The sequence below is a fragment of the Furipterus horrens genome, unplaced genomic scaffold (genome assembly GCF_987537825.1).
Source record: "Furipterus horrens unplaced genomic scaffold, mFurHor1.1.pri manual_scaffold_2, whole genome shotgun sequence".
NCBI lineage: Eukaryota > Metazoa > Chordata > Mammalia > Chiroptera > Furipteridae > Furipterus > Furipterus horrens.
The window spans coordinates 7,388,348-7,403,028 of record NW_028327172.1 but is presented as its reverse complement, the minus strand read 5'-3'; the positions used below and the strand labels follow the sequence as shown (position 1 = coordinate 7,403,028).

Genomic DNA, 14,681 nt, shown 5'->3' with positions numbered 1-14,681 from the left:
GGTTGTTGGAGGCTACATGCCCTGGAGCACAGCAACATATTTAATGCGAAGAAAATACTGGTCGGGTACTAAAGAGGCTGGTAAAAATCTAAGCAATGAAAATTCTAACAAAATACATTTTTCTGCCATGTTAGAAAGTATAATTATTTTTATGAAGACATCTATGGATTTTTAAAATTTTTATGATTACATAAATGAAGACATATTTCACAATTTCTCCATTTTAAATTCAATGAGCAATGGTTGTTGATATTCAGAAGCCACTACTACTAAAGCTGTTTATGACTCTTAATTATTTTTACATTACCAAGGATTTCATTTTTGAGAACTATGGACATATCATAATCACCACTGTATAAGAGCCTATTACTATGTGTGTAATTTAAATAATACTAACAACACTTCTTACAATTTTTACTGTTAATTCTTCGCTAAGCGTAATACTCCCCAGTTCGATCCATGTTGTCGCAGAAGTAGGTGTTTCTTCTTTCTTCCAGCTGCATTTACTGTGAATTCTCAACACTCACACAGAAAAGGAATCATAGAGGAAGCTTTAGTTGCTAGAAGGCTATTCATGGAAGAACTCCTTTAGAAATGGCTATTCCTGTCATCCACAAAGGTTTATCATGCCCACGCGCAGGCAATTGCCATCCCGTTCACGTATCCTGTGAAATGTGCAGCCAGAATGATGGATCTCTGCCTGAACACAGGCTGCATTCCATCCTCCGCCCAGGCAGGCCTTCCATTCCCAGCATAGTGGACCGGAGACTGCAGGGAAAGAGACCAGGAGACCAGGAGAACACTTGCAGAGAGCCGCTCCTCTGTCCCCTTGCTTTCAACTCCAGATGCTACACTAACAATTCCAGCCTGCTCACTGGCCCCTACAGATCCTGTTTCTTTCCAGCAGAGTTTGTCACCGATGTACATGCCACAAGGCATTTGCCCTCATGCACCTACCATCCCGCTCCCCACACGGACCCCCTGAGCACTACGAGCTGTTAGGTGATGAGGACTCTGGGTGGCACGAGATCGCCATTTTCTGCCCAGACAGAACTACAGCCTGATTTGGAGACACACACTTTAAATATGATTTTAATAAGTGTTCGATGATTGATTTTTTAAAAGTGTGTTGGTTTTTACCAAGTGATTGAAGATTGATTGCCTGTTCTTGATATTTCATTCGATTGAACCATGGTCAGAAAACATGCCCTCTGTGATTCCAGTTGTCGTGATGTTTGTACGGATGGTGGCATGGCCTCATCTGGTCGGAGTCCTGGACCTGGACAGTCCATCAGCCGTCTGTGAGCAGATCCCCACTCCTGAGCTAAGGGTCAGTCCCTGGGGTCCTAAAAACCTTGGCAGTGTTTCTGGTCTCCATGAAGCTCCTCACATGATGAGTGTGGGACCCAGGATCCATGCACCATCGGTGCCCCTGAGCTGACTTACAGTCCAGCTCTGTCTCCCCTCGGTGCTGACAAAGACCCTGTGCAACAATCCGCATGCAAGCCCCTCCCACTGCTGACGAAGACCCTGCGCTTCGATCCGCATGCAAACCCCTCCCACTGCTGACGAGGACCCTGTGCAACAATCCGCATGCAAGCCCCTCCCACTGCTGACGAAGACCCTCACCATCAACCCGCTTGCAACCAACACCCAATGCAGATGAAGAGCCTCAACATCAAGCTGCAACCCTGAAAGAAAATTTTCAACCCACCGGACAAGGCACCGAACGCCAGAACGCTCACTTTTCTGCCCTTGAGTCCTGAGAACACTGGACTTTCCTCCTGGGAATGTCAGGCATCTGTGATGGCCCTTCTAAACCAACTGGTGTCCCATCTGTTTGCCCACATTTGCCACCTTGGAGTGTGTGTCCCCCACTGGGCCGGCACTTTCTGGTCAGTGTGAGCCTCCTGGGGGACGTCAGGCGGGGGCCGGGCTGGGTGGCTTTGCCTCAAAGACCCTCTTCCCACCTTCTCACCAGCTTCACTTCACTCTGAGCCTTTCACGGAAATGTTCGCTGCGCTTCGCTTCGGGAGCTTTCAGCTGCTTTGCTCCCTGGTGGCCTGGTGCGTTTCACCTGCGTGGATCTGACATAGTTGCCTTGGCTCCTTCTCAGGAGTCACCACCCACCCCAGGTCCCTCACACGCCTGCCCCTTGGCATGGGCTCCCCGGAGCTGAGCCGGCGCTTCCCTGCCCCCCTCTCCAACCGTCCTTCCAGCGCTGCGCTCGGCCTGGCCCTCCGTGGTCACTGGTGCTGTTGGCACCTCCACACGGTTCCCGGATGCTTTTCTGACCCACACTCTCCATCTATATCCTGAGAGGAGAGGGGCACCCGGGAAACACGTGAGCACGTAACGGTGCCCTCGCGCACTGGGGCAGCTCGGGGTGTCCTGAGGCAGGTGGGGCCAACATGGTCAGAGATGGCTCTGAGGAGGCGGGGGGCCTTCCCGGGTTACCCGATCAGGAGCTGGCCTCTGACTGCGCTCCTGCGCTGGAGCCTCCTTCTGGCTGCGGCTGCTCAGGGTCCTGAGGCCTCTCCTCCCTTCCAAGCCCGTGACCAGTCTGACGGGAGAGGGCAATTTCAGTGACTACAGTCATGTGTCTCCTCCTGACTCCCCCACACAGGGCCTTCGGTTGCTCCCTCCCAGCGCCCACTGCAGCTGCCCACTCAGAGGGGCCATGGTCGGTCACTGAGCAAAGGCCCACTTCTGCACGTGCGTCAGAAGCACCAAGACTGAGCAGGGCCCGTGAGTTCTTAATAAAGAAGGGAGTGTGTGTGTGTGTGTGTGTGGTTGTAATAAGTAAAACGTTAAAATGTGAGGTGTGAGTCTGGGAAAAGGGTCCTTTTACTGGGACTAATGCTGTCACCAACCCGGAGGGGCTTTGGAGAAGTGGAAGGAAGTTGCTTATTATGATTTACTGAGTCTTAGGTACATTCAGTCTCTTCTTTATGCATTGATATGGAGAGAAATGGACCCCACGAGATTCACTGGTACGTATTCATTAGTACTCTAGTCACTTAGAGTTAATATTTTTGAAGAAATTATAACACTTTTGTGGAACCTAAAAGTATTGATTGCCTAATTTCCTGTTTGGGTTTTACTTGGTGGAAAGGCCAGCCCTGGAGGGAGCTGAATTGTCCCAAGAAAGGGTCAGGGGTCTTTCTGGGTGAGAGGATAGCTCAGGAAGGAGAGGGCCCCACAGTGATAGGGGCAGGAGGGTGGTCATAACTCACCCCTGGTGACAGGACCGTGGGCACTGGCCAAGGTCAGGGGAGCTGAGGTCTAATGTAAACATCTCTGGCTTTGCTTTATTCCCATGAAACTCACACAAGTCCCTCAAACCTCACTGCTTGTAGGTCACCATGGGAACGGGAGGATGGGCCACATTGCCACTAGAAGGGACGGTCACACAATGTAAGGGGGCACCAATAATCTCAGTAATAACATTCTAGTGGAACACTGTTAAAATCCAAATAAATGTCCCAAATCAACTTTCAGGACTCCGCCAGGATTCAGCCCTACGATGCCTGAGTCACCTCTCTCACTGATTCGGGTCCCCTCCCGGAGCCTTGGGTCTGGGACAGAGAATGCCCAGAGAGGAGTCAGGCATGGTGGGCAGGGCACAGCGTGGATGTGAGGCTGGCCGTGGCCCCAGGAACCTGAGCAGGCCGCTGCCAGCAGGACCTGAGACCCTGACGCTGCCTGATGGTCCCTGGGGCAGGGACTGAGGGGGGACAATCACATGCCAGAGACAGGATCAGTGCTGGGCTGTGGGCAGAAAGGGACAGAGATTCGTTCAGATTCTCAACACTTCGCCATGAGTTCCTTAGTAAATCACCGTGTACCGGAGTGTGTGCATATGTGTGTGTGCGAGCAACGCACGCGTGACGCGAGTCTCGCTGAAGCATCCATTGTAATCAATAACCAAAAACAGGTTTAGGTTTGCAGATACTTTAATGAAATGAAAATGTATGTGAGGTTTCAACAATTGTCTTGCAGTTTGTAGGTCAAAAGATGAAGAAAAAAGCCACGTTGTGGTTTATCCGTGTGCAGTTGCTCTCTGGCCATTCTCCGTAGTCCTGGGGAAGGTCAATACCGAGAACACTGCCTGCTGTTGTATATGTCATCCTGCAAAACAGAAACAGGGACAGCGCTTACATTTCTAGTGTTCTTACAAAGGGAAATCCCGAAACACAAACATGCCTTCTCATGGCTTTCCTGGATGTGCCCACACCCACTTGACAGGAGGCTGGTGCTGGAAGAAAAGTCAGAATTATCGCACTCGTTCTATCGCTTGGGAGACGTTTCCTGAGGCCCAAGGGGTGCTGGGCTTTTGGATCTTGTTCTGACCTGGGATCCCTTTGATGATATTATCTACATGTGTCCTCTCCTTTGAGATAACTCAGCCAGTGTACTACGTTGTCAGTTTTCAACACCTCGGTCCTAATAGGAGGGAGTGTGAGCTTCTGAGCTCCCCCCCTTGGCCCTGCCCGCCGCCCCTGCCTCCCCTTAGCCTCTGGCAGACAGAACTTTGGAGGTGTGCGCTCCTCAAGGTTCGTCTAGCTGAGGTTTTAAAGAAAAACTCCCATTATCTTAAATTAAAGGGGCTGATAATTATTTTAAAGTTTTAATTACAATAAAGACACATAACATCAATATTACCACTTCCACCATTTTAAAGGCACAGTTTAGTCACATGAAGAACGTTCACTCTGCAGGGCAACCAGTCTCTAGGGCCTTCCCATCTCACTGACGTGCAACTCCAGACCCTCCCCACCGGCCTCCTTCCCCATCCCCCACCCTGGAAACCATTATTCACCTCTGTTTCTAAGAGCCTGGCTACTCTACAAAATGTGAAATGTGTCTTTTAGTGAGTGGCTTGTGTCCTTGTATCACAGTTCCTCAAGGGTCATCTATGCTGTGCCCTGTGTCGGGAATGTCTTAGTGATTGACGTCCCCTCATCTTTGTGCCATGGCAAGATTCCCAAGTTGCTACCCTGGATGTTTCCAATGGTATATAAGGGTAGGGGATGACCACGAGACGGAACAATATCTGTTATAAATGGAAAAACTGTCTCATGTTAAACTACCGAGTTTGGTTTTCAACTGCGCATCCCCTGTGGCGGATGCATAGCCCTGGTTTCCACTGGTCGCCCAGGGGCTTTCGTTAAGGGTCAAGAAGTCCCATCACTTTCATCCCAGCGAACTTCGGTTGCTTGACAGTGCATTGCGGATTGTGTCAATCAGATGTAAGGAATCTCCCTGCGATGTAAATGTTCTGAACTCTTGAAAGTTCTTTAAAATGTCTCACTACTTGCTTGATGAACAAGAGGAATTATTCTCCCGCTCCCTCTCACAAGCGGGGGCCCGCTCGAGAACCCGGTGCTTTTCAGCTGAGGGGGAGGTAGGCCTTTGCCCAGCGCCCTCTGCCCTCTTTGCCTTTCCCACGGACCTCTCCCTGAGGAGCCGGCGAACCCGCACGTGCTTCAAAAATACCAGAAACAAACTTAGAGCCTGCGTGTCCCTGTCCAGTGGCTTAAAATCAGTTAAAGAGAAACTGGAATTACCATCAGCTCTTGGACATGGTTCAGAGTTTCCTGACTTTGCTGGAGAAAGCATTCCTTCAGCTCTGTTAGGGCCATTGCAGTGGCTTCGTCTCGTATGTAATCTTGAAGATCGCTGACGTAGGTGGTCGCGTTCACACTGGGATCGATTGTTTTATCGATCACATCCTGTAACAGGTTGCAGCCAGATCCTGGGATAAACGCATACAAACGAGGGTCCGTTACAGAGGCATGAACTCCGGGTGGGGTGTGACTAGGATGCTGTCATTTTTTTACATCCCCACAAAGGTGTACCTGCAAAACGGCTTCAGGAAATGGCCTGAGTCCTCAATTCTAGGAGAGTCCACTCAGGGTCTGGGATTTTCTTTTAGCCCTAAAACATCTGGCTCCTGCCCCCACCTCCTACCCCACCCGCGGTCACACACACACACACACACACACACACACACACACACACAGCAGAGACTAGAGAAATGAGATGCTCGGTCCCGGGTCTTGGGGAGCAGGAGGTCTTCCACAGGGGCCCTGACGGCAACCCTCGTCCAAAGTCTGCACCTGGCAGCACTCACCTGCGTAGCACAAAAGGGGGAGGGCAGCCAGCATGAGGACTGTCACCAGCTTCATAGTTCAGGCAGCGGCTGTTGGCTGGGCGCTCCGATGTGACAGGGAAGAAGGAACTCGCGTTGGAGGTGAGTGCCCAGAACTCCTCCTTTTATTCTCCCGGGGGCCACCTTAATCCCTCCCAAGACGGAGTGACTCACAGGATAACCTGGCACTGGGCCAGGGAAGGACAGCGGGACTCCACCAGACCAGCCAGCCGGGGCCCTGTGTGTAGAACCCCAGGGGACAGCGCTTCCCAAACCCTCACTCATTGTGGGATTGCAACGAAAGTAAGGACATTGGGTGAAATTAATGCTGAAGTGCTTGCTAAGTAATAATGCGAATGACCACCTGTGAGCCTGTGTTGCCCGTCTTGCTGTTTTATTATTAGTGTGGTCCTCGGTGTCTCCTCCTCCTTCCCCACGTCTTCCTGCGCTCCCCCTCCTCCACCTCCTTCACCTTCAGCTCTTCTCCCCCTCCGCCACCCTCCTCTCCTCTTCTCCCCCTACCGCTGTTACTCCTCTGTTTTGTCTTCTACCTCGTCAACGTACAAACAAACAAACAACAAACTACAGCAACACTGACTAACCAGAAAAAGAACAACTTCACATCCAGTTTCTGTTTCTCCTGATTCGCCGAACACCCGGGCTGGGGGCAATACCACAGCCCGCCTCTTGGGGGCAGGCTTTCCTGGCCCCTGGAGTAAGTCAGGCGCTTTAGGTTGAGATGTAGAAATCATTTCTCACCTTCTTTGAACGTTGTTTTTGCAAAGATTATCTTACTTAGGTAAGTCAGCGTCCTAAAATTAATTATAAATTTAGAATTAAGTTTTGTTTACTTTTTGTAGGTACGTTAGGGTTTTTGTTCCACTGACTCAAAGGAGGAGGTAGAAGTAGAATTACAGATGCTGCTGGGACTGGGCAGTGGGCAGTGCTGGATGGTAAGATGGTTACATCCGGGCTCGTGCAGGCGTGGGTCTGAACCTTGGAGTCCACCCCTAATCATGAAATGCTCTTGGGCAAGTTACAGTGCTGGTTGTCTGAGCTTCTGTTCCTCGTTTCTAAAGTGGGCATAAATGATACAATGCCTGGTTTTCTAGGATGACTGACAATCTATGTCAAGAGCCGATCACAGGGCTTAAATCAGAGTAACTATGACTAAGCTGGAGGTTTCATCTTTCCATTCGTCCATCCATTCACCCATCTATCCATCCATCATCCATCCATCTTGTCACTTATCCATGCGTCCACCCATTCATCTACCCACCCACGCTCCTAACAACCGTGAATCCCCTATGATGGACCCTGTGCTTACGGGTCACAGGTTCTGTTGTCGGGACAAGTCGAGCAGGACCTTGCATGTGTGCAGCTTCCCTGTAACCGGAAGTAGCAAACAAGCCTGCGATGGAACAGCAGATAAAGAGAAAGTGATTGTCTCAAGAACAACAAAACCACCACCAGGGCAGCATCCTGCAAGGAGGTCCAGGCAGGCTATCAGACCAGGACTTCTCAGCTCCCTTGAGTGAATGGGGAAACCCAGGGGACCTTCTGGGGAAGAGTTTTCTAGGCAGAGGGAACAGCAAGGACACAGGCCTGGGAGCAGATGGCACTTGGCAAGGTAAGGATTGCAGGCAACTTGTGCCTCTCGGTGCCAGAGAGGGGCAGGACAGACTCATAGGACAGAAGAACCACATCAGCCTAAGCAGGGATGGTATGAGGAACAAGAGAAACAAAGTTGGCTGGGACTAAGCAAAGAGAAATGGATGAGAGAGCCTGAGACGTGCCAACGGTTAATTACCTGTGAATGCATTATTCTCTGTCTGGATCCTTGGAACCTCATTTCATTCCATCATTCACCTGACCCTAAGTTGCCAAGAACAACATTGATTTAGGAAGAAGCCAGAAATGGAAAGCAGGTTCCGTTCTGACGTGTGCACTTTCTCACCGTTGACCGTGTTGGCGATCGGCATTCCAAAGGCAAGGGAAAGACTTTCGTAATGAAACAGGGGACTGTCTCCTGCACTAGGCCTCGGTGAGGGCTCTGCCTGGTGCCCCGGCAGTTACGGACCTGACCCTGTACAGGTTTTGTCCTCAGCAAAAGCAATTCCACGTCTTGTACAATAAATGTGTGTTTCTCACTCCATGTCTTCTCCATAGCCCATGATGACCATTCCCTGGTGTATCAAAGGACTATAATTCCACTCACAAAGGGCTCATTTAAGAGCAAGCGTTCTTAAGCAGAGGTAGTAGACACCAAACGGTGTGAATGCCGGTGTTGGCTGGCCTGACGTTTCTTCCACCCAAAGGTACTTTGAGTCAGCTTCCCAAATTAGAATCAGAAGCCAGAGGAGTGAAGTGGCCTCTGGTTTCCATGTTGGGATGACATTTGGTTTCCATGTTGGCTATGACTAAGCATGCTGTACAGGTGAACTCTTCAGATTTTGCCCTGAAGAGCTTGAATCGTGGGTGGGAGATACATGTGCGGTAAGAGAGCATTATGTTGGGCCCGTCCGCAGGCTCAGAGAAGAGCTGACATGTACCCGCATGCTGAATAAAAGTAATAACACGCAGTGAGAGCTATTTTTGCTCAGCGATTCACACATTGGCACCAAGCCTATAAAAGGGTTCTGAAGATTTGATGATATCTGACTTTTTTTGCATTGTACGTTAGTCCTAGAAATCAGCCCCACAGTATTTAGGCACAAGATACTTTATACCTTTCTTTTTCAATGATTCTATAAAACTGGTTTTGTCTCTTACTTTCAGGGTTGACATTAACCTCCGGGATGGTCTTTGGATGTAAACCTCTTCAACCTTCTGATCTAGACGCCAATGTCTAGAAGTTCGGTGGGGTAGTACTTTTCAGGCCAGAAACTTCAGGACTGGCCCTGTTTCTTGATCACGGTGCCCAGGCCATTCCTAGTCCAGGTACCTTCCATACCTTGGGCCAGGCCTGCTGTGGAGTTGTCATCACTGGTCGCTTTGTACAATGGGAATAGTGAGGCCGGAGTGAGTTACAGTGTGTAAGTCCTCAGAACAGGGTTGGGCACAGAGTAGCTGCTCCCTACATGTCAGCTGCCAGCAATTAACTTATAAAATTGAGGAAGAATTTTCTAATGACATCAATGCTCTATTATTGCATATATTTAGGAAGAGAAGTTCATTTAAAATAGACACTCTAATGAAGGGAAGGCTCATACCAGCTCTAACCCTAGCCACCAGCCTGACATCCTGGTGCTAACACCACGTTACTTGTTTCTGTAGAGAACTGTGCAGTCAGCCATCATAGGCAGGGCCAGGTGAGGAGAGGAAGAAGTTGGAGCCCTCACGTCCAGAGACAGGGCCACCCCAGGCCTTCTGTTCCCAAGAAGTAAACATACTCTTGATCCAATTTAACCCGGATCCATCTAATGACTTGGGACAAGGAGCCGGAACTGGAAGCTGAGTCAGGATTAGGCGTCACCTCCAACTAATTCTCCTTGGCTCCTTAACTAAAACCCTGAACTTTGCACAACTTAATGTTTCTACAAAACGTGTGGTTAAATAATCCACACACACATGACATTTCATAGGGTTCATTAGATTTCTACACCAGATCTTCCCTATTCAGTTACTCATTTCCCCTGCCGCTCATGCCCATTTTTCTTCCTAAACAGGCCTGCAGATTGTGCACTTCTGGTCTTCGAGGGCATTGACATGAAAAATATGGGAGATCTAATATGTTTCCCACTGCTAGAATGGCGATTCTCTGCTGGGGCTGATCTTCTCCCTCCTTGCACCCACCCCTGTGGTCATTTGTCTGTGTCCAGAGATAACATTCTGTCCCCACAGGCTGGGTGGTGTGCCATTGGCATCAAGTGAGACCAGGTTTGCTGCTAAGCAACCTGTGATGCTCAGGGCATCCAGTCAAAGAGGCTCTTCAGCTCCAACGGCACTAAAGCCATGGTGGAGACTCCCAGGGACGGAGAAACCTCTGGGGCCCTTGTGGTGAAAGACGAGGAGGGCGGGGGCACCTGAGACTCAGTGGACAGTGAGTGGCGCCGCAGTGCCCACCGGTGCCGGTTGGGGTGTGGGCACTTGTGATGTCCAGGGCATGGCGCTCATCTTCAAGTTCGTGACGGCCAGGATGGTCCTCACTTTCTGCTTTCTGTCACCCTCACTGACTTTGTTCCTCAAGACCCAATTCAGTCCTCGCCTCCTTGGAGGATGCAGGCGCATAAAGGCTTTGTTCTTGTCTGAGTGTCCGTAGGCCTTTAATTTCTGTGTTAGAATCTGATTCTAGTGATAAACCTCATATCTTTCTTCACTTCCTTGCCTTAGGTCTTATCATTTAGTAATAATCGTGGAGGCCTCCAGAAAGCCATTAAGAAGAAAGAAGGCCACGGGAAGATGGAGGCGGAGACTGAGATGATGCTGTCACAAGCCCGGAAGTACCAAGGATGGCTAGCAGCCAGCAGAGGCTGGGAAGATGTGAGGAAAAATTCGTAGTTAGAGCCTTCAGAGGAAGTCCAGCCCTGTCGATATCTTGATTTTGGACTTCTAGCCCCCAAACCCGTGAGGAAATGGGTTTCTGTCGTCTGAAGCCCCCTAGCTCGTGGTAGTGTGTTTCGACAGCTGTAGGAAACAAATACACAAAACCGTCTCTCACCCCAACCTCCCTTCGCATCACCTCATTCTGTCATTTTCTTCATAGCAATTGTCACTGTGAGAAGGTGCCTCGTCCTCTGACTTGTTTGACAGCCCTGCTGTCTACTTCCCACTCACCCTCCTTGCTTGCAGATCCCATAGGAATTGTCACTGGGTCTGTTTTATTCACTCCTGCATTTCCAGTGCCTGGCACAGTACCCAACACACAGTACAGATCAATAACTGAATTAATTAGCGAGTTAAGTAGCATTCTTTTCCTAGTATATTCCTTATCACTATCGTACTCCAGGCAATCATAAAAAAAGAAGAAGACATAGAAGGTCATTAATTCTTTCAACAAAATACATCAACTTTTGTGCAACGTAGATTCTGAGTTGACCTGTGATGATTTGTTGCATCTTAACCTGTTTTTTGCCAAGTTTTATTTTCATAAATTTCACTCCTGTAATTTTCAACATTTTTGTCTTAAAGATAGTGATATAGGAGCATTGTTTCAAAAAGTAAATATTGAAAATATCTTCAGTGAGAAGCACAAGACCCCTCTCCAATCTGGTCCACACCACGGCATTCAGGTCTGCCTCCAGCTTCTCTCCCTGCGTCTCCCGGTTTGACGTGTGGAAAAAGCTCTTTTCACTCCTCTCTGTGGATGAATTTATGAACACATGTTCTTTCCTGTGTTTCCCAGATTGCATGCCTTGTCGTTCTTCATCTAGTCCTGTTTGTAGAGCATGTTCTCTCCTACTTTCTCAGAAAAAGTGCAATGGAGATAAAACTTTTGAAGATCTGTACTTCTGAAACATATTTATCTTCATGCTTAAACACTAGCTTACTATACATAGAATTATATAACAGTTGTACACAATTATAGGTCAGAGCCTCTGAATCTGAATTTTCAGTGTTCCTTTGTGGTTTTCAGTCTTGTGTTGATTCCATTTTTATTGCCCGCCACTGCATGGGACTTAGTGTTTCTGTTACAGATAGATCTGTATCGGGCCTGGCTAGACTGCGGGGCAAGGAGGGGCTGAGTGAGGGAGGGCTTTCAGGAAACAGTGGAGGCCGCGACATTGAAGCTGCTAGTGTGGCATGTGACAGATTTCTCTACCCCTGGACTGAGACACGGTGAGAGGGAACCTTGCCCAGTGTCTGTGCAGGCTGGCCATGGTGATTGATGGAGAGAAGACCCTTCTACTCCTTTCCAGAGCATGGTGCCATGGGGTGGTAATGACCTGCCAGCCTAACTTGGGAAAAGAACGGGATTGTCTGGGGAAGCAGAACCCTCCTGGAGGGTTATGGGCCAGGAGATTTAAAACAGAGCATAGGGAGAAACGTGGGTTTTCTCACCCTTGCTCACTGTCAGGTGGCCAAAGTGCTTACACACTGGCAGGCGCTGGAAGCCACATGGCAAGGGGACAGGCCCCAGCCCCTCCACCCCCCTGCCCAAGGAAGCCATGGCGGTGTGAGCAACTGGTGCTGCCTGGTCCTGCTCTGCTGGTGGCGCAGGCTCACCGGTGAGTGACGGCCAGAGGGATGGGGCACCGGTGCTGGGCCACCAGGCAGTGAGCAGAAGACAGGGCAGCGCACAGTGTGTAGGGTGCTGACTACACCCAGGCTCAAGGGAGAAGCCTGACACCCGGCAGTGACGGGGAAAGAGGCTAGTGGCCTGGTGATCCCGTAGGGCCACCTGCAGTTTCCCGGAGGACGGTATTTTTCAGTGGGAGAGGAACTCCAGGTACAGCCTTGTATCGGTCTGGCAGAGGATGGCAGGGATTTTCTGTGGGTGTCCTAGAGGGAATAGGTATAAGGACCTGGTCCGCGTGGCAATGGCAAATGCAGCTCAGCCCTGGTTCGGAAAACTGACAGGCGCGAGGCGGCACCCAGGAGCCGGGCCCGCACACCGGCTTGCCCACGGGAGTCAGGCCTGCGTTGTGTCTAGGCTGCTTTGAAGCTTGCTTTTGCGAAAACTCCTTCACCCTGAGTTGGAAACAACAAATGTTTAGTGTACAATTTTAAAATGCTTTCTGAGCTGTTTCAAGGACAGGATATCGCTAAGCCACCCATCCTCATCACTTCCTTGTATGCCTGACATTCTTTTCTGTGAGGCATAATCATCTAAAGCGACTTTGCATTTAGCAGAATGCGTTATGGCTTTGTGGAAGGTAACCCACTCTGAAAGCAATAAAAGCCTGTCCTGGCCTGCGTCGGGGGTGCTCTCTCCCTTAGAGAGTGGCCATTCTGTCCCTTTGCTCCACAGGATTCGTGTAGTCCTTGTGATTTTGTTTGTCACATCCACTCTGCTGACCAGAGTCCTCGACAGATAGGCTCTGAGCTGGAAGCTTGTCATTCTTTCAAAATTGTGTACCTTTTGAATAAATGACCTCCTTCCTTTTTTCGCCAAACCTCTACCTCCAGATTTTTACCTAGAGGGTGGTGGCATGCAGCAGAGCCCCCTGTCACAGTTCAGTAACCTTTCTTTTTGAAAGAATAATCATTTTACTTTACGGTGATGTTCCCAAAAGCCACAAAAAATGTGTTTTGATGTGAGAAATGAGTGAGCTACTCCATATCGTATTTGTCACTACAGGGAAATTTTCTTAATATATTTATTTGATGACTTTCTTCCCACTACAGTCTCTCATTTCAGAACTTTTTAACTGGACATGCTTTTCTTTACCATCATATTTCTGTTCTTATATACATATACTCATATATACTTCTGTTGCACTGTTTTGCTTTGTCTTCCAAATCCATTATGACTTTTTCCCAGCTGTCATATTTTTAATTTCTCTAGAACTCTTTGTTTTACTTTAAATGTTATTAACCATGAGACAAGAACAAATCTTTGTAATATGAGATTTCTGAAGACCCACAAGAGGAAGACCTGTCTGGACCAGAGAACTGGGAACACGGTTAAGGGGTAAGTGTTGATTAAGATCTTGCTTGGCTCCCTTGTCCTTGCCTCACCTCTCTTGGCTGAAGCCTCGGGCAAGAGTAAGAGCCGGGACAGGTTCTGATGCAAGTTGATGGCCCTCGACTACCACAACCCTGCCAGCTTCAACTGCAAAGATAAAACAGAATTGAGAAGCTTTATTGTTTGGCTTGCAGACCAGAAAATCAGACACTACAGATGGAAATCATAGGTAATTTAAGCAATATCCACAGCCATGACTGGCTCAAGTTCTTTGAAAAGTACCTCACTGGACTTACGGCCAAGATGGAGGCCTAGACAGACATACTGTGTCTCCCTCCACAACTAAGAGGAATACAACTACCTCAAAACTAGAGACAAAGAGATGTTTCAGAAAATCAAGCTGTGTGGAAGTCCAACAAACAAAGACATAAAGAAGAAAAACTCATCCAGACAGGTAGGAGGAATGGACCTGGGATGTGGAAGATGAGATGTGGTGGCAGCAGCACTGGCGGCAGCAGGCAGGCCAGCGGAAAGCACAGTCACACATTTTAAAAAGTAGGGAGGGACACGTGGTCAGTGCTCCCAGCACCAGACCAGACTGCACAGCTCACGGTCCCAGTGCTGGGAAAAATCAAGCCTCATTGCTTCTGACTGTGAAAACCAGTGGGGGTTGGGGCAGAGGAAGAAACTGCTGGTCTCTCAGTAGAGTCAACTTGTTTAAAGGGCCCCCACAGTCCTAGAATGTCTGCAGACCCACCCACTCTAGGAACCACAGCCAGGGCTGCAGCTAGAGAGGCACCAGTCCCAAATGGGAAGCAGGAAAAGTGCCTGGAAAAGGGGCAAGTGCTGAGCAAGTGGCATTGTTCCGTCTCATACCCCTCCTCCACAAAAGTGCCACAACATAGTGAAACGGGTCACCCTGTACTGACAAATACTTAAGGCTTCTCCCCTTACAATGTA

The 14,681-nt window shown here is 49.2% G+C and overlaps 1 protein-coding gene across 1 annotated transcript; it reads right to left on the bottom strand.

Annotated features, from left to right (window-relative positions):
- Positions 1–3,741: 3,741 nt before the first annotated feature.
- On the bottom strand, positions 3,742–6,191 carry LOC150017652 (mammaglobin-A-like). Its single transcript, XM_090267227.1, has 3 exons — positions 6,137–6,191; positions 5,571–5,758; positions 3,742–3,771 (listed from the first exon to the last, which is right to left on the bottom strand). The coding sequence occupies exons 1-3, from the start codon at positions 6,189–6,191 to the stop codon at positions 3,742–3,744; spliced, it is 273 nt and encodes a 90-aa protein (XP_090123353.1).
- Between the last annotated feature and the right edge of the window lie 8,490 nt (positions 6,192–14,681).

What these genes read in the sequence shown, in the direction of transcription:
- LOC150017652 (XM_090267227.1), bottom strand. Translation starts at nt 6,191, where the DNA reads ATGAAGCTGGTGACAGTCCTCATGCTGGCTGCCCTCCCCCTTTTGTGC. An exon ending in CCCCCTTTTGTGCTACGCAG is followed by an intron (nt 5,759 to 6,136) that starts GTGAGTGCTGCC and finishes CGTTTATCCCAG; the next exon opens with GATCTGGCTGCAACCTGTTA. An exon ending in ACCATGTCCAAGAGCTGATG is followed by an intron (nt 3,772 to 5,570) that starts GTAATTCCAGTT and finishes TTCTGCCCACAG; the next exon opens with CCCAGCACTGATCCTGTCTC.